This window comes from Eumetopias jubatus, unplaced genomic scaffold, assembly GCF_037043125.1.
Source record: "Eumetopias jubatus isolate StellerSeaLion01/CBP00866 unplaced genomic scaffold, mEumJub1_p1.0 scaffold_4, whole genome shotgun sequence".
NCBI classification, from domain to species: Eukaryota; Metazoa; Chordata; class Mammalia; order Carnivora; family Otariidae; genus Eumetopias; species Eumetopias jubatus.
Genome location: NW_028274810.1, coordinates 141,137,916 through 141,160,133, shown reverse-complemented (window position 1 = coordinate 141,160,133; position 22,218 = coordinate 141,137,916). Strand labels below are relative to the sequence as shown.

General features: G+C 33.9%; 1 protein-coding gene and 1 pseudogene across 42 annotated transcripts in view; one reads left to right on the top strand and one right to left on the bottom strand.

Moving 5' to 3' along the window:
- RIMS2 (regulating synaptic membrane exocytosis 2) overlaps positions 1-22,218 on the top strand; it is a 585,834-nt gene that overhangs the window by 364,174 nt on the left and 199,442 nt on the right. For 25 of the 42 annotated variants that reach the window (XM_028109995.2, XM_028109857.2, XM_028110019.2 and 22 more), the window contains 2 exons: positions 517-673; positions 2,398-2,514. In XM_028109995.2, coding sequence (XP_027965796.1) covers positions 517-673; positions 2,398-2,514 — 274 coding nt within the window. Of the gene's footprint in view, positions 1-516; positions 699-2,397; positions 2,515-11,061; positions 11,128-22,218 lie in introns of all 42 variants that reach the window. The other 17 variants (XM_028109910.2, XM_028109840.2, XM_028109866.2 and 14 more) reach the window with 2 other exon arrangements.
- Positions 19,755-20,029, bottom strand: LOC148164612 (ragulator complex protein LAMTOR5 pseudogene; annotated as a pseudogene).

Sequence of the window (22,218 nt, the reverse complement as noted above, 5' to 3'; positions counted from 1 at the left end):
TCCCACATGGAGCTCCCTGCTCAGCGGGGAGTCTGCTTCTCCCTCTTCTTGCTGCTCCCCCTGCTTGTGCTCTCTCTCTCTCTGTCAAATAAATAAATAAAATCTTTAAAAAAAAAAAAAGAAATAACCGTAGACTTTTAGGAATTTTTGTGAAGTTCATAATTTTGAATATTTATAATTGTTGTGAAGTAATTAAAGCTCTTCTAGTTTATTGAAGAGATGAAAATGTTTTTAGAATAAACTTGCCTCTTTTAGTAAAGATAACTAACTGTCTATAAAAGTTTTAGCCTAACTAGCACAGCACCTTGGACATAGTAGCTATCTAAATATTTGTCATTCATTTTTAATTTAAGTGTTCACAAAATATTATTTTATGATGGTATTGTGTTTTACTCATGCTTTACATTTAATATATTCAAAGGCCTTCAGTTTCATAACGTTAGTTTTTTCACTGAAGTGCAAAATGGCAAAGGACCTAGCGGGTAGATAACTGTACTCTCAATCTTTCCTCTTTAGATTATCGACACAATGGTCGAGATCTTCAAAGCTCAACATTATCGGTGCCAGAACAAGTAATGTCATCAAACCATTGTTCACCGTCAGGATCTCCTCACAGAGTAGATGTTATAGGAAGGACTAGATCATGGTCACCCAGTGTCCCTCCTCCACAAAGGTAGGATACCATACACATTTTATTTGTAGGATGCTGTTAAAAGCCTATTTATCACAAAGAATCGTCAATAATTTCTAAAGGTAATAAATTCTTGTGGGAGAAAGTTACTTAAGAAAAAACAAATATGTTCTTTGACAGCCTAAATATTGAGAGTAATATGAAACATGGGCTACTTTGTAACTTTGGTTGATGTGTGTATTCTTTTATGTGAGAGTTCAAAATCATAAAGAAGACCCAGCTTTCAGTTGCTTATCACTACTGAGCATATCTAGTTAGAGCCAACTAACTACACTCTTGAATGATATAGGTATTGATAATTTAAGAAATAGGAGGAAATAAACATCTGATGGGGTTTTAAAGTTAGGAGCAATCATGCAAAGAATAAAAAAAAAAGCACAGGCAGAGGGAAGAGTGACTCAGAAAATCTACAGCTCTAAGTCTTATGCCTCGTAGAAAACTCTAATCAATCCAGTTAAGTACAGAAAGCTTAGAGGAGTAAAAGCCATGGAAATAATATATTTACTAACAAGAAATATTTATAGAATTCACATTTTATATACTTGCAAAGTTTAAGAAAATTTGAACTCTTAGAATGATAGTTTTATAATGCCTATTTTGAATGAATAATTGATTTATTTTTAGATTTAGACTTTTTCTTATTATTTTAATTTTATCCATGGTATTGGGCTTTCTAAGGGAACTTAAGATTTGTTATATTTATGAATTTAATTTATTTAGTGTATAAGGATGTAAGTACTAGAAAGTGTTTACTTAATTTAGACAATTGAAGTAATTAAAAAATATGTTAAGTTTATAAAAATTTAAAAATGATTGACTAAGTTTGTAAATGGGACTAAAATTATTAAAAGTCTTCTGAAAAGTAATTGTTCAAATATGGTAGACCTATCAATAGAATAATATTTTTAATCTGAAATTTAAAGTTTAAGAAAGAACTAGATTTTGGATTTTAACTTTAATAAATTAAGCCATTTCTTATTTTTAAAAAAAGGACATTGAACATTATATCAAAAACCAATGATGTACTATAGCTTGGCTAATTGAATTTAAATAAAAAAATTTTAAAAAAAAGGATGCTCGACTTTTACCAGGGAAAGAATATTTGAACACACCTAAAAAAAATAGGCAAAGTTTTGGAATAGATTCAGCTGTACCTAACAGAAAGCAATAGCAAAAGCTATGTGAGAGGCTTATTCTATCATGAAAAAGAATTGTGTAAGTTGACAGTCCAGGCCAAGAATGGTAGCTTAAAATAAATCATCACTGATCAATTATAAAGACTTCAATTTAGATCTTAAAAAACAGATCATAATCATTTTCCTAAAACAAGATACACCAATATTATCTATAAGCAACATGCTGAACTCATTTTCTCCACACAAATTTATTCCTCCTCCTGTATTGCATATAAAAATCACTTTTGGAAGCCTGGGTGTCATCCATTAATAATTTTGATAATCCTTATCTCTATCCCCATTGACGCCATGTTTATGTTTATTTCTGTTATAGCAGGGATCTCCCAACTTCACCGTCAGCCTCCAGTTGAAATGTATCCCATTAGCCCGAGATGCAGTTAGTTAAAAAACTTGGGACTTGACATTACACTGATTTTTGTCTTTTTCTACATTCTTTATTAATAAACGTCCTTTTTGGTGTAGTGCATGATTATGGTTTATTAAAATATTTAATGGATTTTGCTCTTTCAGTCGGAATGTGGAACAGGGGCTTCGAGGGACACGCTCTACTGCTGGACATTATAATACAATTAGCCGAATGGATAGACATCGTGTCATGGATGACCGTTATTCTCCAGATAGAGACAGGTAAATAGGATTAAATACTATGAGAGCTTATTATAATTGCTGCCTTCAGGACGAAGGTATTACCATAAAATACTTTCATCCAGAACTTGGATATTTATTAATCTTAGCTTCTAACACCATTTCCTTTACAATGCCTACATTCGTTCTTATGACCACCATGTAAAAAAATAAAACAAACAAGAACAACCTTTTCTTTGGTTTAAAAAAAATCATCTTGCTTTTGCAGTTTTGGTCCTTTGTTAAATCAAACCAGTTAAGCTAGTGAGTTTGCACATGAGGTTATAAGGATAATTATAACGAAAATAGACATTTTATTATTTTCATTTATTATAACCAATCATTACATATAAATATACTTCATGAGACAATAGATTTAAAGTCTTTTACATTCATCAGGGAACCAGTGTGACTTTATATATAAAAGTATTGACACAAGTCTGGTTTGTTTAGGAAACAGACACAAGAACTGATTCATGAAGAGGGTTTTTCCTCATGGCTTTCAGTAAACCTTTTAAGCATCTTAAAGAATTACACTTATTGATTGCTGTATTTAGAGGAATTCTCCAAGTTTGCTCCATTAAATGTGACATACTTGGAAATAACATATGTTTCAATGCATTAATCACACTAATTACTACTAATTTGTTTTAAGTTAAACAAATTAATTAACCCTTGAATTCATGGTTTAGTTCTCTATAAAATGAAAAATGCTATGGTATTTCCCCCACACTGTCAAATAGGTTTGAGATAAGGATTAGCAAAGAAAGCTTAATTTACTCTTCGGAGAATATTTCAATAAAATAACAAGGGAATGCAGAAGTCTCTTTGTATGAGACCTAAACCAATTTTAATAAGAACATCTTAAATCAACTGACTTGAGAAGTTCCCAATATTCATCATTGTCAATATTTATAAACTTAATTGTTTTCATCTAAATCTAAGGTTATACTCAATTCAGGCTTATAATTTCATTGTGTTAAGTACACTTTTCCAAAAGAAAAGATAGGGAACATCTATCCTAATCTTCAATAGTGTCAAACAAGTATTGGCTTTTGTGTCTGAGACCTAAGAAGAAATAGAAGTTCTTAAATTAGTATCTTTATTAATTGTTAAATAAAAGTTAATGTGGTATTTTATTTTTTTATTTGCTTAACTTTTTCATAGTGATCTGTGTCTTTAGTCGTAATTATAGGTGTGGTACCTAAAGAAATTGTATCACATCAAGTATGATACTAGTGAAAGAAAAATAACTGTATGGGCACGATCAGGAGTTGGAAGAAGTCATATTAGGGTGGGTGAATGAGTACTTATATTACATTATAGAATTCTAATAAGTTTGATAATCTCTGGAAATTATTTATATAGCGATTCATAAACTCCTTGTTCTTTGAAAGTTCCTTAAGGCAATGATGAAAGAAAAAAGTCTGAAATGACTTTAAATCCTTCAAGTTTGCATGAAGTTTTTCTTTAGATGAGAAATGGACTTGATATTTTCTCTGAAGACAATATGGTCTAAATCTTGCAGAGAGGAATAGAATAAAATTAACCTCTACAATGATATTCACAAACAAAAATAGTCACCATCATGCAAACACATAATAATTTATCAGTATTTTAAGACAAATGGCCGTAGCATTAATGATAAAAGACTTGCTGTTAAATCCTTGGTATATAGCTATTATAGTCATAATGCTATGTCATTATATTTATTCTTGTTTATAACTTTATGACTCATTTAGTTTGACAAAAATGTTCAAGTAATTCAGACGTTTTGGAGGAATTTGACCCCTGGGGCTTCATCACTTTTTTAGAGTGCTGTAGATTACCAAATCATAATTACTGGGGTTTCATCACTTTTTTAGAGTGCTGTAGATTATCAAATCATAGTTACCCCTAATTGTGAGCCGTTTTACATTTTTTTTAAATAACTAAAATACAATTTCTTTTAAATAAGACTATAAAACTATTTCTAATATTATATTTAAGTTATCTGTGTAAACATTACTTATTAACATGAGGGATCAAAAATCAAAAAGTACAATAGTATCCATGTTAGGTAGTCTATCAAATTATTAAACAATGGGTTCTTAATTTCTGTGTTATGCTTTATATTCTAAATATTCTAAAAGATTTTCAATAATAGAATGCATGTGAAGACATCGTAATTTTTATGCACTCTTTAGAAGGTAAGAATTCTCTAGAGCTCTTACAGTGAATTTTCATGAGTAGTGTTTTATATAGTCAATCGATAATACTGTTGATTAAAAAGCCTAAAAGAGAATTTCCTTTGAGATAGTAAGTAAAATGTAGGCATTTTGAGTGGTGCATTAACTTTTCTTGTCAGTAATAAATGGTGCACTGGACCAGAAGAGTATTTTATTGAATATACTCTTTTTTTGTAGGATTTGGAGCCAAATGGCGTTGCAATTTAATGTAGGCTTTTTATTACTTGCTAGCTGTGTTTCTTTGGGAAAATTAATGTCTTTGGCACTTGATTTCCTTATCTATAAAGTTAGAACATTAGTAACAACTTTATATGGTTGTGGGGTAGATTAAATGACACAGCACCTCCAGTTGCATAGTACGTACTCAAAAAATGTGCCTTACTCTTAACATTTTAAAAGATCTTGTGGCTTACAAATAATTGACATCTTAATGTGCTTATTAACTAAGCAGAAAAAAAGAAATCAGTTAATACAGGTATTTTCTTAAAAAAGCTTTATAGAGAGTGTAGAACATGAGTTGGACCTTGAAAAATGGACATGCTTATTTAGGCAAGAACAAAAGCATAAATACAGAGGCAAAACATACATATATATCAGAAAGACCCAGTATGAAGGATGAAGGACTTGGGACATATTGGAAAGTTGTGCATGAAGATAATGGCTTTTACATTGGCTATATTGGGTGAGAAATGATGCTATTTGGCATTAATTCATAGTGCCTGGCTAAACCTAAGTGGTATAAGAAGAAGATAATAGTATTCGGATTCCCTTTTTCTTACAGGTAATGTTAAAAAGAGTTATATATCAAAATTTGACTGGATCTTTATATCTCTGCACATCTCACTCTGTTATCATTAGTCAAAATCCTATTTTGTTTTGAAAAGAAAATAGGTTCTTCGTAAGTAAATCAGAAGCTTGGAGGCAGGGCTATTAGCTAAAATGAAGAATTATAACAGACATCGTTCATCTTCCTCTCCATTCCCCATACTTTTTGGATCATTGTTTCTCTGGCAAATCATGGTAACTAGGACTAGGAACATAATTTTCCTGGGGCAACCTATGTGGCTTTAGTATTAGAAACCATTTCAAGAGCTTATGTGTTTACATGAGTTAATTTACTATTAGAATAAATATAGAGTACTAGATAATATTTCTGTAACATGTCAGAGATATCATGCAGCACTCATTTTTATGTTTATCCTGGAGGCCAAAATATATTGGGTACCTTTAATTCTATTCAGTATACCTTTAGCATAATAAGAAAAAAAATACAATTAACACTGGCCTAAGATACATTACTTCATAGGCTTTTTTTGTGTGCATTCAATTAATACATTTATATTCTAAAAAGAAAAATGTCATATTATATGGATCTCTAGGATACCTCACACACTTATGCCATTTCTTACTCTTTATCAGCCAACCAGCTATAAGGAAGTGTCAAAATTACCCATAACTATTTATAGTCTTCTTGGTCCTTTTAGTTATCAACAATGAGGGGAACACATCTCTGAAAGTTTGAAAATACAGAGAAAGTAAAATAAAAGTAATACATTTTATTACATTTCAGGAATATATTTTAACATAATTAAATCATACTGAGAATGTTTTAGGAACTATAAAGTAGCAAAACATTAATGATATTAAAGACACAGAACAGAAAGTTTTGCATTAAGTTGAGATTGTTGGAAACTTTGCTTTCAAAAACTATAGGTTGTTTAAGGATGAGATATTTTATTTCTTCTTTTTGCAGTCCTTTTTGTTTGGTAGTTTCTAAAAGGAGACATTCAGATTCATCTGATATAATGGAAGGATAATTTATTATAAATACAGTTTTGTTCTGTCTTTAAAGATTACATTTCCTAATAAGAATCAGAGTGTCTAGAAATTAGATCAGTACTCCAGTTCAATTATTTGAATAGTGAAATTTGTCATTATGATTTTTGAATCTATAATTTCTTTTTTATTCTTTAAAATTTAGTAATTCTTTTAGTTTTCTATTTTTTTACAATGAATTACTGCTCTGCTCAATTTTTAAAAAAATTTTCAAAGAGATTGGATAAATTACAATTTTTAACATAATTTTTTAACTCATTATGTATATTGGCGACAGTATTGTTTACTTGGGTTTTATAATTCCATTAATTTTGGAAGAAATGTAAGAATGATTTAACTGAGAAGAATAAATGAAATGTTTTTAAGTTGTACCAAGTGGATGTGGCAAAGGACCTTGAATGCATCTCTGGATCTTAGGTGGATTTTACTTCCAAAACAATGTGGATTTAATTTTATGTAATATTCATTGATGCATTTTTATACTTTTCAACAGAATCTCAAGGGGTATCATGACCAGACTGGGTTAAGAGGTATAACATGACTATAGAAAACTATGCATTTCGGGTTCTCCAATGAAACAGAGCCAGTAGGATAGATAGATAATAAGGATTTGGCTCACATAATTATAGAAGTCACAGGGCCTCCCATATGCTCTCTGAAAGCTGGAGACCCATGAAATGATGGTATAATTTGGTCCAAGTCTGAAGGCTTGAGAACCAGAGTGGCCAATGTTATAAATCCCAGTCTGAGGAACAGAGAGATAAGAGATGTCCAGCTCTAAAGTGAGGCAGGAAAAAGGGAGGAATTCATCCTTTTTCCTACTTTTGTTCTGTTGAGCCTCTCACCAGATTCTGTGATGCTCACCCAGTTTGAGGAGGGCAGTCTACTGAGTCCACTGATTCAAATGCTAATATCATCCTGAAGCACACCCTCACAGACACACCCAGAAATAACATTAAATGTGAGCACCCTTGGGCCAGTTAAATGTCACAAAAAGGGAAATAAAACAAACTGATGTTTGATAAAGGTGATCCTTGGTTCATGTTTTCTTTGACTTTATAGAGACAAAATTAACTATAAGGCTCCTCAAGGAGGATATTAATTGTATGTTCTATGAATTTGAAAATTGTAATAAGTTTCAAAGTTTATATATTTTCATTCCTCAAGTAATTTGCAGAGAAGATCTATTTGTTCTTAATGCAATAAATCCTAACATCACAACTGTTGGGTATTACTTCTACCCTTTGTAATGCCAGGAATATCTTTTTTGAATACTGTTTTACTTTCTTTTTATACCACATAGGTTTGTAATGTTCTGTTTACATTTCTAGAAGTTTCTGTGATTATGTGAACCATTGCTCTCTTTGGAGGGTAGGCTCACCATGAAAATAGTATAATTCTGTTTTTACTTTTTAGTTCAATCCAAAATGTATTTATTGAGTGTGTCAGCCAATTGTGCGCAAAGATTTAAAATAGACATTATCCTGGCTTAAATAAACAGATGATCCAACTAATTATACCAACTCATATATACCAACTAATATACAATATACCAACTAATTATAAAACATAGAAGCCTGTCAGACTGAGCATAATATTATTGGAATAGATTGGAGAGAAAATTACTTGCTTGAGTATTGGAAAAAGCTTTAAAGGGAAGTTGGACTTTAAAGATTGAGTACAATTTTCAAAAGCAATAAAGTGGAGACAGAGGGAGGATAATGGCATTCTTGGCAGAGTGATAAGCGTGAACAGTCTCAGAGTCAGGAAAGTGTGGGATATATTTAGAGAATCTTAGGTGGTCTGGCATACCTACATAAAAAGTTATAGTATGAAGGATGGGAAGTGATAGGCTATATTGAAGACTGAAGTAGTTTAGAACTTAATTTGTATGCTGTTTTAAGGAATATGACTTGTTTTTAATATGTGAAACCAGAGAAGGCTCTTAAGCAAAGTACCTACATGATCAAAAGCATAATTTATAATTATCTTGCTTGTAGACAGAGTGGAGAATGGGTTGGATCAGGAAAGGGTTGGGGTAGAAGGACGGTAGCAATAGATTATTTTAATGGACATGGTAAGCCTGATTGAAGGCAGTAGCAGGAGAAAAGGGAAAGAAAGGATAAATCTGAGTTATTTAAGCATTAGAACTAGCAAGGTTTATAAATCAATTAAATGTGGAAAATAAGGAAAATGGAGGAGTTAAATTATGAGATTTTTTAAAACTTGTTAAGTAAATATTTAAATCTTTAGTTAAAACTGGGATTACACAAAGAGAAATAGCTGAAGTATTATATTAAGTTTCAAAGGAGGGTTAAAGAATTATATTTAAAACTGGAGGGTCTTTTAGAGATCATGGAGTCCTGGATTCTGAAGAGGTACCTGAGGGACTGCGGTTGTAGGTAAGGACCACGCCAAATGGATAGGGATTAGTCTTCTCACTCCCTCTTTAGCCAGAGTCATTCTGATTTTATTGGCTTCCTAATGATTGGTTTTACATAAAAATTTGCTCCAAAAAAACAGTGGTCTTCTGATCAAAAAGAAAGTTTGAAAACTACTGCTCCAGCCCCCTCATTTCACAAATGCAGCACCAGGCGTCCAAATAGGCTAATGTCTTGCTCAAACCTTAAAATTAACATGTGTTTTTCTGAAGGGTCTACATGACAGTTAGGTAGCTGTGTGGGGAGCCCAGGAAGCAGCTGGAAATGTGCTGTGAAACCCAAAGAAAGATGAAAGCTAAACAAAGTGAGAGTTCACACTATAAAGGAAATGATATAATCCAGAAAGAATGTGTTGGAATATAAAGAAATTTGGAGAACCCATCTTGGGAAACCACTGCCTCTGTGGAATAAAGTGAAGGAGAATCCAGTAAATGAAATGGGTAAAGAAGCAGTTAGATAGGTGTGAAACCAGGCCGTGTGTGTAAATGTTAAGAGCCTGAATTTTGGATTAAGGAAGCCGTGAGTGTGAAACCCAGTCCAGCTACTTCCTATATGGCACTCACAGCCTCAGTTTTTCTGTCTGTGGCAATACTAAAACCTACCTCAAAGAGTTGTTACGAGAAATAAATGAGATAAAGTAGACAAACCTTTAATGGAATACTTGTCACCTCATTAAGTGTTACATAAAATACTATTTTTAATAGCCTGAGAGAATCATGTTTCAAAAACCAAGAGACGAGAGAGTGTCAAGAAACAGAGCTTGAAAATCAATGTGTAACATCATAGATAAGGGTAATATGAGGAAGATCAAGAAGTTAAAGGATTTTTCAGGATTTCACAGGTAGCATTCATAGGCTAGCTTCCAGAGAATGGTGGAGACTGAAAGTCCCATTACATACAGTGAACTTAAAGCTTGGATGAGAAGTGAGGAAGTGGTGGCAAAAATTGTAGATATGGCTAGGATGTTGTATGATGAAAGTCAGAGACATGCAAAGGCTTGAGAGGAAGGGAAGGTTAGTGAAGGGTTCATTTTTAGGATTAAGTGCAGTTCAGGAATGGAAGGCATGAGACAATAATGAATGAAGGAGAAAAGAAGGAATGTGGGAAATTAGGATTACAAGTAGAGGAGTTTCTTCCCTTGGTGCAAAAGAAAATGACAAGTGAAGATATAAGTGTAGGTACTCTGTATTTAGTGGTAGAAATATGACAGAGAGAATTCAAAGTTGGTTTCCTTTTTTAAAAAACTGAAATGTAATGATCATCTGCCAAAATTAAGTGTGTTGGAATGAGAGGTTTTAAGAAAACAGAGAAGTTTAAATCAGCGCTGTGGAAAGAAGAGGAGCCCCTAGAGATGGGTGAAAATGTCAGTGTGCTGCTTTGATGGTTTGGGATAGTCATGAGGCGTGAAGTGTAGCACAGCCCACAGTAGGTAATAAACATGTACTAAACATAGTGAATGGAAAAATGGATAGCATCCAATGAACCTAACAAATAAAAGTACTAACCAAATAATAACTCAAGTCAGCTTATTCCTTACTAAATGGAATTTTTTAAGTCCTTTTAGTTACTTTTACTTATTCATGATTGAAGAAGAAATAATTACCTTATAAAATCTCCTGTGTATTAGAAATTACGTCTTTAATTATTTTCTTCTTAAACTTCCTTGTTTTTTTATTAGTTTTCTCTTCCCATCTTTCCTCCTCAAAAAGGGAAAGCAACTATATATTGTATAACATTTTATAGATGGTGCTAGAGATGTTTGAGTGACAATTGATAAGATTTTAGTTTGAAATATAATTTATTTGAATCTTGATTTGCTATGTTTTTGTTGTGTTTATTTTGGAATACTTAGAATATTTTAACCTTTAGCATGGCCATGTTACAATGGACATTGGGAGGAAAGAACAAGCTTTCTAGTAACAGTTTTCTTTTGCTTTGCTTACTATCTGCTTATCTTTTTTGAATTTCACTTTTTAAAAGTAAACTATACCTTTTCATTTCTTTCCTGAGTCTCATTTATATTCTTGTTTCTGCCATGCTTGCAGTCATTTTCTTACTCTACCTCGCTCCAGATACAGTCAGAACACTGAACATCATCACAGGGATGGCAGGTATATTTTTCTTACAATTGAGTCTGTTCGTAGAATTGCATGTGCCTGTCTAATGATATGGTATAATTCACTTCTATTTCTGCTTTTTATATATACATATATGATTATTCATGAAATATAGAAATATTATCCTTACTAGATACGATAATAGAAAACAAAGCATATGTAAATACTTACATTGTAGTAAGATGTCAAAAACATAGCTTCACTTTAATGAGCTAGTATCATCTCCTTGATGGCTCTAAAAATTTAGGTCACCAGGCTTTACAGTTAACCCTTGATTACCTAGAAGGATAGAATAACAGTATTTTAAAAAATTAATTGCACTAAGACTGACCACCTTCATAATTATATATTTAGACAGCACTGGTTTTCACGTATCTTAACAATCTGCTCCCCTATTCCCCCTCCCTCACAGTTGAGGAACCAGTCATAGAAGTGCTTAGGTTGAACTGATCAGTTTACAGTTTACCTTGTCAGAGGTGGCTGTGATCTACTCAACTGGTCATAGATAACCCTGGATCCATGGAGAATATTGGGTCTGTGGGAAAATCCTTGTTCATTTCTACTTTACCACCATTCTCCTTATATTGAAGGGAAATATCAATTACTTGGCATTTAACCAAAAGAAGGATAAACCAGAAAGAGAAGGGAAAGAAGATCTCTAAAAGCTTACAGTTTCTCCAGGCTTTATGTAGCTTTAGGGATTTGAGCCATCCTGTGACATTTTGAGGCCCTGCAGGCAGAGAAGAGAGTATCAGGGATAATGTGGTAGTGGGTTCAGCTAGGATAGATTAAGAATTATGTGCTCTACTCAGTTGTTTCAAAGTGATCTGGGTTGTGTGTGACCACTTTTGTACTATTAATTTAATTCATTAAGAGTTATTCATAAAAGGGTTTAGAAAAAAATTGAAACTAATGAATAAATTCCTGAGGATTGAATTCATGTAGATAAATGTAGAAGGAAATATAAGAGATAATATCAATAATAGATTCCTAACGATGGAGGTTTTGTGATGTCTTTCAGTAAATATAATTGAAATGTAGTGCCTTCCAGTTTATTATATGGTAGTGATGATTGCTGTATTTTATTGTCTTTTGCATTTTCTCAGTTTCTTTTCTGTTATTTTGCTTTAGTACTAAATAATTCCTTTTTGTTATGTCTTTTTATTTTTAGTTTTGCTGTATATTACATTCTGTTTGGGGTTTGCAGTGATTATACAATTACCTTACAAAAATGTAAGGAAGTAGTTCTATAACTGTCCCTATAATTGACCAAGACCTTTCTTAAAGTGGGTGACATGAATGAGACATTACTGATTATAGGCTTATTCTAATTACGCTGGTATCTTCATTTAAATTTAAGTTAAAATCTTGCACCACATTAGTTTTTTTTATATTCTACTTATCTTAGTTATCAATAAGTAAATTGCTTCATATTATTTATTTTTTCAATGAGCCAACATGTGTAGAATCAGTTCTTGATCAGCCCTAGGTTGGTTATCAATTTCATGTACTTATTCAAATTCTGAACCTAGCCTAGCTGGCCTATTTTGCATGATATGTTTCTGAATTGCCTTTTACGCCATGATTTATTTTGTGGTCAGGAAACACAATATCATTAATATTTATATTAAAGTAAACACAGTTAAGAAAATCAGTTTTAGAAAACAAGTAATCAAGGTGGGATTTGAGCCATCCTGTGACATTTCGAGGCCCTGCAGGCAGAGAAGAGAGTAGCAAAAAATCTTCTTACTGAAGATTTGCCATCACTTAGATGATTCCAGTATGTGAGACTAATGTACACCTACTCCTAGACAAATTTGGGTGGATTTTATGAGAATGAAATTCTTTAGTTGCTTTTAAAAATACTATCTTTCATCATTATCAGTTTGATACACAAAAAAGAATATGTGCACCTTTCAAAGCATAAAGATAAAATGAAATCCATGAATCTGCTACCCAAACTGAAAACCAGAATTTGTGGTTTTACTTATTGCATCTATCTGTAGAATCTTTGCCTATTGAATCCACATGCCTCTTTCATAGAAGTAGTAAACACTATACTGATTTTCAGTTTAACATCCCCTTTCTTTGCTTTTTTTAAAGTGACTTTGGTCATTTGTTTTCACTCTGCTAACTTTTTGAGTTACTCAGTCTTTCTGACCCTCACTTCAATCCACTATGAGATTCTAGGATTATTGAGGATATAATCAGGTATCCATTCTCCTATGTTTGTTACCATAATTTTCTAGGCTTCTTGTTTTTAATTTAACCCCTGTGCCTTTGTATGTAATGTAACTGAGCACAGCCCTTCCATGTTGAGATCATCTGGTGACCTCTTGGTTATTCCATTTTAGTCACTGAAGATTTTAGCATCTGGCTTTAGTCTAACTTTTAATAATTCCTGCCACCAACCAGAGTGATGTTAGCGTTCACCTGAATGATCTGTTCAGCAGCCACTCACTTCCTTGGCTGTCTCAAATTGGACGTAGTGAACTTTAGTCCCAATTCTACTTTAGTCAGTTACTGCCATGGCCATATCTGAATCTTATCATCATTTGAAATTATTACACCTCTAAAATCTTAATTCAAATACTTCACTCTTGGACCAGAACTACACATGGTTCTTTCTTATTTTTTCACTGAGTTACTTGTACCGCACTGGCTCTTGTATCTCAATAGAGAACTCCACACTCCTGACCCCTTTTCCTTTCCCCATTAGTCTCCACTTTACTTACTTACGTATCCAGAGGTTGAGTCCATTCTTAGAAATGTCCTCAATCCCCTTGCTACGTTGTTCTTCTTTTACCTATTTGACAGAGTTCACATCTGGGTCAATCTCTTTCTTTTGCAGAATTGTTCTGAACTAAATTTTCCAAATTCTCCCCAACTCAACTGAACACTTAAAGGAAAAGTGACCTCTTTATTGAGAGTTGTGAAAGAAAGAAAGGATGGAAAGAGGGAGGGAAAAGAGGAGAGAGGGAGGAAAAAGAAGAAAGAATAAGAAAGAAAAGAAAGTGGCACCAACTCTCTAAGTGTCCAATTTCCCAGCCCAGATTTCAAAGTGACATTTACTGTCATGGTCTGGAAATTCCCTTTCTGAGGGTAAATATGTGTTAAGAGCTCCAAGTGGACTATAGTGTAGCTACACTACACTATATGAAATCTGCATTTTTCTGAATGGAATGAATGTAGTAAATTAAACATGGCATCCCCAGTCTGTGAAGAATCAGAATCACCAGTCTCTCTACCCCAGCCTTGTAAAATGAAAAATTATTAGAGCTATCTCTTTGGAACAGATGAATAGAGGCTTAAATAATGGCTGCTAAACTTTTTATATTATTTCAGGAGACAAATATTAACTAATATTAGGAATCAAAACTCTTTTTCTTCTGACCAGGTTATGCTAACCAGTACAAATCTATCTGAGTCATTGTGTATTTTTAAACACAGTCAACATTTAAACAAACATATTTAGAATAGGTATCATGTTACCTTTTATTAATATCCCTTTATTAAGATGTAGCCTTTATTTTAATAAATAATATCTTTTATATTTAAAAAATTTATCCCCATACCTTACTTTTTTCCCCCTAGTATTTATCTCTACTTAAATCATTGTTCGGCAGCATGATGGTGGACTTTCATGGAAAGAGGTCATGGAGAAGACAACTAGGCTATATTTTAAAAGAGGAATTGGAATTATTTAAATTTATATAGAGGTAAGGTAGGATGTCAGTGGAATTCTAAAGAAATGTATGAGCAAACTCACTAAAGTCATAATTACCATGTTTTAGTGCTATTGGAGCATTATCCAAAAGGCAGGGAATAGCGAGAAATGAATCTGGGATGATAGAGATGGTCCCAATTATGGATAACTTTGTATGTTCTGTTAGGGAATTTAGATCTAAGACTGTAAGTGATAGAGGTACTTCAAAGAGTTTACATAGGAGATGGTTATAATATATTTATTCATTCTAGAATAATTACTCTAGAGACTATGTGGTTGGTTGATTTGAGAGAAAAGGGTGTGTGAAAGAAAAGCATGCATAAAGATATTTGCTGCCTTGGTCTTGGGCAGCAGAGAACTCTTTGAGGGCCTGAACTAAATAAGGTAAGGGATGGAGAGATAGAAAGAAGACAGGAGATTTAATCAATTGAAATCAATAATACATGGTAAATAATAGCATTTGGATGTTGATGGGGAGCAGATCAAGAAACATAATGAGTCTTATAGTTTGGGTAACTGGATGCATGTGGTACCTTAACAAAGGTGAATGAGGGGGAGGAATGTTCAGAGAGAAATTAGTTTAGGCTAGAGACAAGTTCACTTCTGGAATGACTGAGAGAGTTAAGGGGAAACCTCCAGCAAGGAGTAAAATCAATGATTTTAAAACTTAAAGTAGTTTGAGCTATATAGAGTAATTTGAGAGTAAATTCACTAATAACAGTAAGTAGTTACAAAAATGAAAATGAAATCAATCAGAGAAACAACCCATGAAATGAAGCCCAAGGACTTTTCCTCCACTCTGGGAAACATTAACATTTAACTGGTAGATAAAGGAAGAGACCTAGAGAAGGAAGAGTGAGAAGAATAGAGCTAACAGAATAGAGTTTAAAGCAGGAAGAAATGATGTCAACCGGAAAAATAATAACTGGAAAATGCCCATTAGATTTGGCAAGTGAGGAGTCATCGGTGACTTCTTCGATGATTTCAGAAGGGGGTGATTGAAAAAAGCAGCTTGCAGTGGCCTGAGGCATTCCTGGGAACTAAAAAAACAAATGCACTATGAGTGTGGAGGAGAAATACCGGATAGGGGTATGTGATATCAAAGTAATTTCTTTCTTTAGAATACAAAATGCATCATGAGTTTGTAGGCTGGAGGAACAGATCCTCGAGGAAAAGTTAGATTGAAAATACAGAGAAAGGAGAGGATGACTGTTAGAAAGGTCTTAGGGCAGGAGATTGGTCTAAACACACAGATGGAGTATGTAAACAGAAAGAAGCTCTTGTTTCCTTTTGAGACAGGAAGAAAATAGATGAGAGAGTTGAAACTAAGTTTTTAGAAAAAAGTTGTTAAATTGAAGGTAATTATGTTTGATAGCCTCAATTTTGTTGTTGCTGTACATCAAGATCATGGTGATTGTTTTTGAGACAAATTCTTGATTGGGGAGGCCCAAGGTTGAACATGGTGCTTGACTAGAAATGAGGAAGTTTAAAATGGTCACTGGTTAAAAAGTGATGGGAACTGATGAAATAAAAGTAAAAAGATTATTGGTGATACTAGCGCAGCAGAAGTTGGAAGCCATGAATTTGCATTGTGCCATCCTGAATGAATATAAGTTTTGCTTAAACTATACCCAGTTGCCTAGATGTAGAGAAATCCAATTATGGCATTGAACCAATTTTGGGGTTCTGATGAATGTTTGAAAGATTGGGTTAAAAGGGAATCTGAGGGGACGCCTGGGTGGCTTAGTCAGTTAAGCGTCTGCCTTCTGCTCAGGTCTTGATCCCAGGGTCCTGGGGTTGAGTCCTGCATCAGGCTCCCTGCTCAGCAGGGAGCCGGCTTCTCTCTCTGCCTGCTGTTCCCCCTGCTTGTGCTCTCTCTCTCTCTCTCTCTGACAAATAAATAAAGTCTTTAAAAAAAAAAAAGGGGGGGAATCTGAGTGTTGATATGGGAGTGGGTCAGGTGATCAATCATAGGAGTCTAGGATGGGTAAGGAAGGAAGGCAAAGGGATTTTGATGATACAAGGAAGTTTGTTAACGATGGATAAGGATTTTTGAAAATACAGCTAAGAGAATCAGAGGAGATTAAAATGATATAGAAGAAAGTACAGGAGATGAAGAATTTAGAGAGATGACATCAGGGGCAACTGAGCTTGCCCTTTAATTGAAAACTAAGAATGACAGGGATAAGATGCTTGAGTAGAAGTGATTTATGTCAAATATCCTAAATTTATCATAAGTTGTTTTAGTGCAAGAACTGGGACTTGTTTTGGTGCTAGAACAGAGCAAGGTTCTGGGAAGGGTCTGAGCTGGGTCTAGAGTAATGCTGAGGGATGCCATGGAGTTTGAAGAGAGGCAGTGACTGGTCTTATCTCAGGGTATTTGGGGCCATGATTAAGGCTAATCTAATTAAGATTACAGAAAGGATTCTGACAAAGTTAGCAGAGTCACGGCGGGGGTGGGGGGCAGGGGGGGATTTCTGTTTGCTTATAGATAGATGCCTTATCTGGCAAGTAGTACTGAGAGCCCTTAGTAAACGTGATCAAATCCAAGTAACTCATACTTCCTGAGCTACTTTCCTTTTTGTCTTAACTTCTTTGCATTGTTACCAGTCTTCTCTCTTATAAGTATTTTCTTTTCCATCACAACTCATCTTCTATTTGTGTTTCTGCCTGTAACCTCTCAACGCCTTTGGAATTTTTCTTTGCTCTTTATTTCTTGTTTCTCTTGCATTTCAATTTCTCTTATTTTCATGATTTTGTTCCTTCTTGAATTATGGATGAAGTCTAAATAATACCTTCTTTTTATTCTGCCACATCTTCAAGCTACTTTGACAATGATTCCGTTCTCTCTTATAAATAAGTCATGTTTCTTGAGTGTGTATTTTTACGTATGCTTCCAACACTCCTTCATCAGCTCCTAAGCTTCAGCCCTCTACGGTTTGACCTCTGCCTCCAGCACTTTATTTTAAATTATTTTCCCCATGGTTATTATTTGCCAAGGCTTTTATACATATTTATCTGTGTTGCCTCTGCACCTGCCATTATTAATCACTGTTCTGTTTTGTTTTGTTTTAGTTTCTCTAATGCATTACTATCCTGATTCTCATTCTACCTTTTGATTGTTCTCTGTCTCCTTCTCTTCTTTTCTATTTCTCACGTCCTCAACTTTTTGACTGTGTTGAGCCATATCCTATCATCTCTGTGGTTTTGACCTAAACTTCCAATAGCTGGTATAGTTCCTGGCCCATAATATGAATGCAAATAGTACTGATTTGAATCCAAAATAGTACTGAAATAAGGAATCAATCAACCTATCCTGAAATATTAACACTGTGCAGTGACTTCTCAAAACGTATCTCCTGTACAGCTCTGTCCTTTGAAGGCCAGATTTCTCTATCTGGTTGACATCAGTAAAGAATATTTTTCCACCCCTCACAAATTTAAGTTCAAACCTGAAGTTACTGTCATTCCTCCCTAGAATCCTTTCATTTCTGTTAATAGATCATAATTTCATTTTGGAGACTGGGAATTTCAGGTTTTTTCTTTAGTTTGTTTATTTCTACATTTAATTCATATGGTGATGTCAAACATGTTTGAGAGAAAAAAAAAAGTCCCTGATATCAGAGAATTTATAGTTCAGTGAGGTTAACAGGCTTTAGAATTGAGAAAGCTCGATTCTAGTTCCAGCTCAGAAAACATCTACTTGTGTGACATGTCCCAAGTTTCTGTGAGCCTTAGTTTGCTTTTTTCTGAAATGACAAAGATTGGATTATATGACTTCTGTGATTCTTTCTAATCCTAAAATTCTGCTTATATAATTCTGTATATTGTGTATATCTGTATAGTGCATGTTGCATGTTTTGTACATTGTGATTTATAATGTTTGTCATCCATACTTTTGTTTCTATTTTCACCCCTGTTAGTATAAGTTAGCCTATTCCTACTCTAATTCATTCCATATACTGCTGCTGAATTCAGCTTCTTAATTCATTATTTAAAAATTACCTTTGTTCAGAAGCTTTAGGTCACTCTCATTGAAAATTAAACCCTATTGGAGATGAACCATGAGAGGCTATGGACTCTGAGAAACAAAATGAGGGTTCTAAAGGGGAGGGGGTGGGGGGATGGGTTAGCCTGGTGATGGGTATTAAAGAGGGCACGTACTGCATGGAGCACTGGGTGTTATACACAAACAATGAATCATGGAACACTACATCAAAAACTAATGATGTAATGTGTGGTGGTTAACATAACATAATAAAATTAAAAAAAAGAAAATTAAACCCTATCTAAACTTCTTTTTTTTTAAAGATTTTATTTATTTATTTATTTGAGAGAGAGAGAATGAGAGATAGAGGGCACAAGAGGGAAGAGGGTCAGAGGGAGAAGCAGACTCCCTGCTGAGCAGGGAGCCCGATGTGGGACTCGATCGCGGGACTCCAGGATCATGACCTGAGCCGAAGGCAGTCGCTTAACCAACTGAGCCACCCAGGCGCCCACCCTATCTAAACTTCTTAACTAGGCATTTAAGACCCCTGTAAACTGAGTCCAGGAAAATTTTCTAACTAATATTTTGCCATATTTTACTTTCTATATTTCTAGCATTTCCATTTGACTCCTTTCCCCCTCCAACTTGATTTATTGAACATAAGAAAATTCTGTATACAAAATGACCTGGACCTGCTGCTTCAAAATGTGACCCTTCCATACTAATATTTTTGATAAGTCAGTCCATAGAGTGTAAAAAAGCTTAATCTAAAATGAATAGAAAAGCACCTAATGCACTTGAAATGAATGGCCTAACTTCTGGAACTTCAGTAGCTTTATAAGATAATTAACATGGGTAGGATTAAGTCCCTAGATGACTGGCTGCTGGAGAATTTGATATAAGACATCAAGAAGCCTTGTTGTGCACGGCCACTGTGACACCATCATGTTTCTGGAGAATAATGTTCGCGTTATCTGATTCTAGGCATCTCGCAGGAGTATCAGTGGGGTCAGAGGCTAGCCCGGCAGCTTGCTGGGCTAGAACAGATAGCACCCAGCACACTCATCTGACAGGATCCCCCAGCAGCCCACATTAAGTCCTTATGAACCTGTGCCCAGGATTCAAACAATGGACAGATTCTTCACTGTGTCCTCCAAGGGCTGCTCCAGAGTCTCCTCCATCACACCCATGATCCACCCAGCCTGGGGCCCCAGAGCACATTGTGCATGTCTCCCACTTGACCCTTTTTGATGGTTTCCATCTATCTGCTGAAAGTAATCCATCTGTCTTTCCATGCGTGTTGTCCATCTTCTCTAATGTAGACTTTAATATATCAATTATCTTATTTGAAATTCCCTGTCTATTCATTCCAACATCTCTGTCATCTCTGAGTTTGTCTCTTGACAGTGGGCCCTATTTTTCTTGTTTTTTGGTGTTTCTAGTCATTTTTTATTGACTATTAAACGTCATGTCATCAGTTGTGAGTAAGGCAGTATTTATGTCTGAAAATGTGCATACCTTTTGCTGTGTTAGATGTGTGAGAGTGTGTGTGTGTGTGTGTGTGTGTGTGTGTGTGTGTGTGTGTGTGTGTGTGTTGGGGGAATTAATCCTCTGACCACCACCTCTGACTGTGTGATTGGGAGTGACCTGAAGTGGCAGCTAAGGGCGGCTGGTAGCAGTGTGTATGAGCTCATCGCACTGTGCCCATTCCATTCTCCATGTAAACCTCACAAAACAAAGGAAGATTAGTGAATTGTTCAGAGTTGATCAGTGAAACTGTTGAACACAGCATTCTTGTGTGAGGACCAAGCCTCATCACATTTACATATATATTTCAGTAACCATGTATAATTTGGTCCTTTAGACATACATCTTTAAAATGTTTGTTATTTTATCGAAAATTTGAGGACCTGGGAAGGGAAAGCATAGGGATCCCCTACCATAGTGGAATAACACTAATTTTTTACAATTGACAAAATGTTATTAAACTGGAACATCCACTGACAATGAAAATTATCTATTTAGTAAAGTAAGAATTTTATAGATTATTGATGGTAATTATATTATCTCAGGATTTTTAAAAAATATATTTTAAAGATGTATTAATTTGCTGCATGTTAGTTGCTGCTGAGTAAGTAACCCTGCTTATTTGTGGTTTTGTTTCTGTTATTTTTTGAAGTAAAAAATAACTGAATATTATAAATATTTAATAGAATACTCAAAATATCCTCAAGACATTTACAGATTTTATGTTTCTGTGTGTGTATATTTAATAATACAATATATCTTTATTTTTCAGTATTGCATTTTTCCCTAATTTTCTTCAGGAAATTGAGATATTTAATCTTTTCTTCTTGCTATCTCCTATTTCTAAGAAAAATGCATCTCTAGATATGAGAACAGTTTACTTCTCTTTTTGATGATAAACTAGGCCTATCAGTAACAGTAATATGTTTTCCTACATTAGAAGTGTCTTACTTTCTCACCTCACTATATGTATTATTGCTGTTTTCACATCTTAGGTTGTTAACTTGGCTAACACTAGATATCGCTATTATTTTTGAATAAACTCACTTTTAACTAACATACAGAATTTACATTTAAATGAGCAGAAATGTTCTGTAAAGAGATGCTATCATGCCTAAGGATAAATTAATCTATCTTCCACCAGGATAATAAAAATGTTCCTATCTGTACACAGTATCTCTTTCTTTATTTACCATGATTTCCATTGTGTGTCTTGCAATTCTCTTTACCTTGGAAGCAATACTAAAATAATATAAACTAGAGTTTTTAAGAAGTTAACTTGGACATCCTAATTTATCATGAGCGTGAAAATTATAGAGTTGAGTTATCGAATTTAAATTATTTGTTATATTACATAAATATATATTTTTATTAATTACCCTAAAATGTCTATTTTTAAAATTTTATCCTGTATTTTATTTCTTCAGTTTTATGCAGTTAATTCTCAGAAAATCTCTAGACATTCAGTATATTTTATCAAAAGTGTAATGCTCCTGCTGTTAATCAGCTTACTGTATTACACAGTATGGATAGAAGGAACACATTTCTTGCCCCAAATGACAGATGTCCTTGTTGTCCTTCAGAGATACATTGAAAATTTTTTTAATATAAGATTTCAGCATTAGAGAAATAATTTCTTTATGAAAAGGAAGAAAAAGAATAAATAGCTTCACTTTTTACAAGTTTATTTTTTAAGAAAAGCTTTCACATTGACTTATGGCATCTCTACAATCTAAGTGTGAAATGAGCCTAATTTATCATAGACTATAAGTTCTGAGTCATATTCTGGGATAATTTTCACTAATATCTGCAAATTACTTTGAAATTTTGTGTTGTGCTTGTG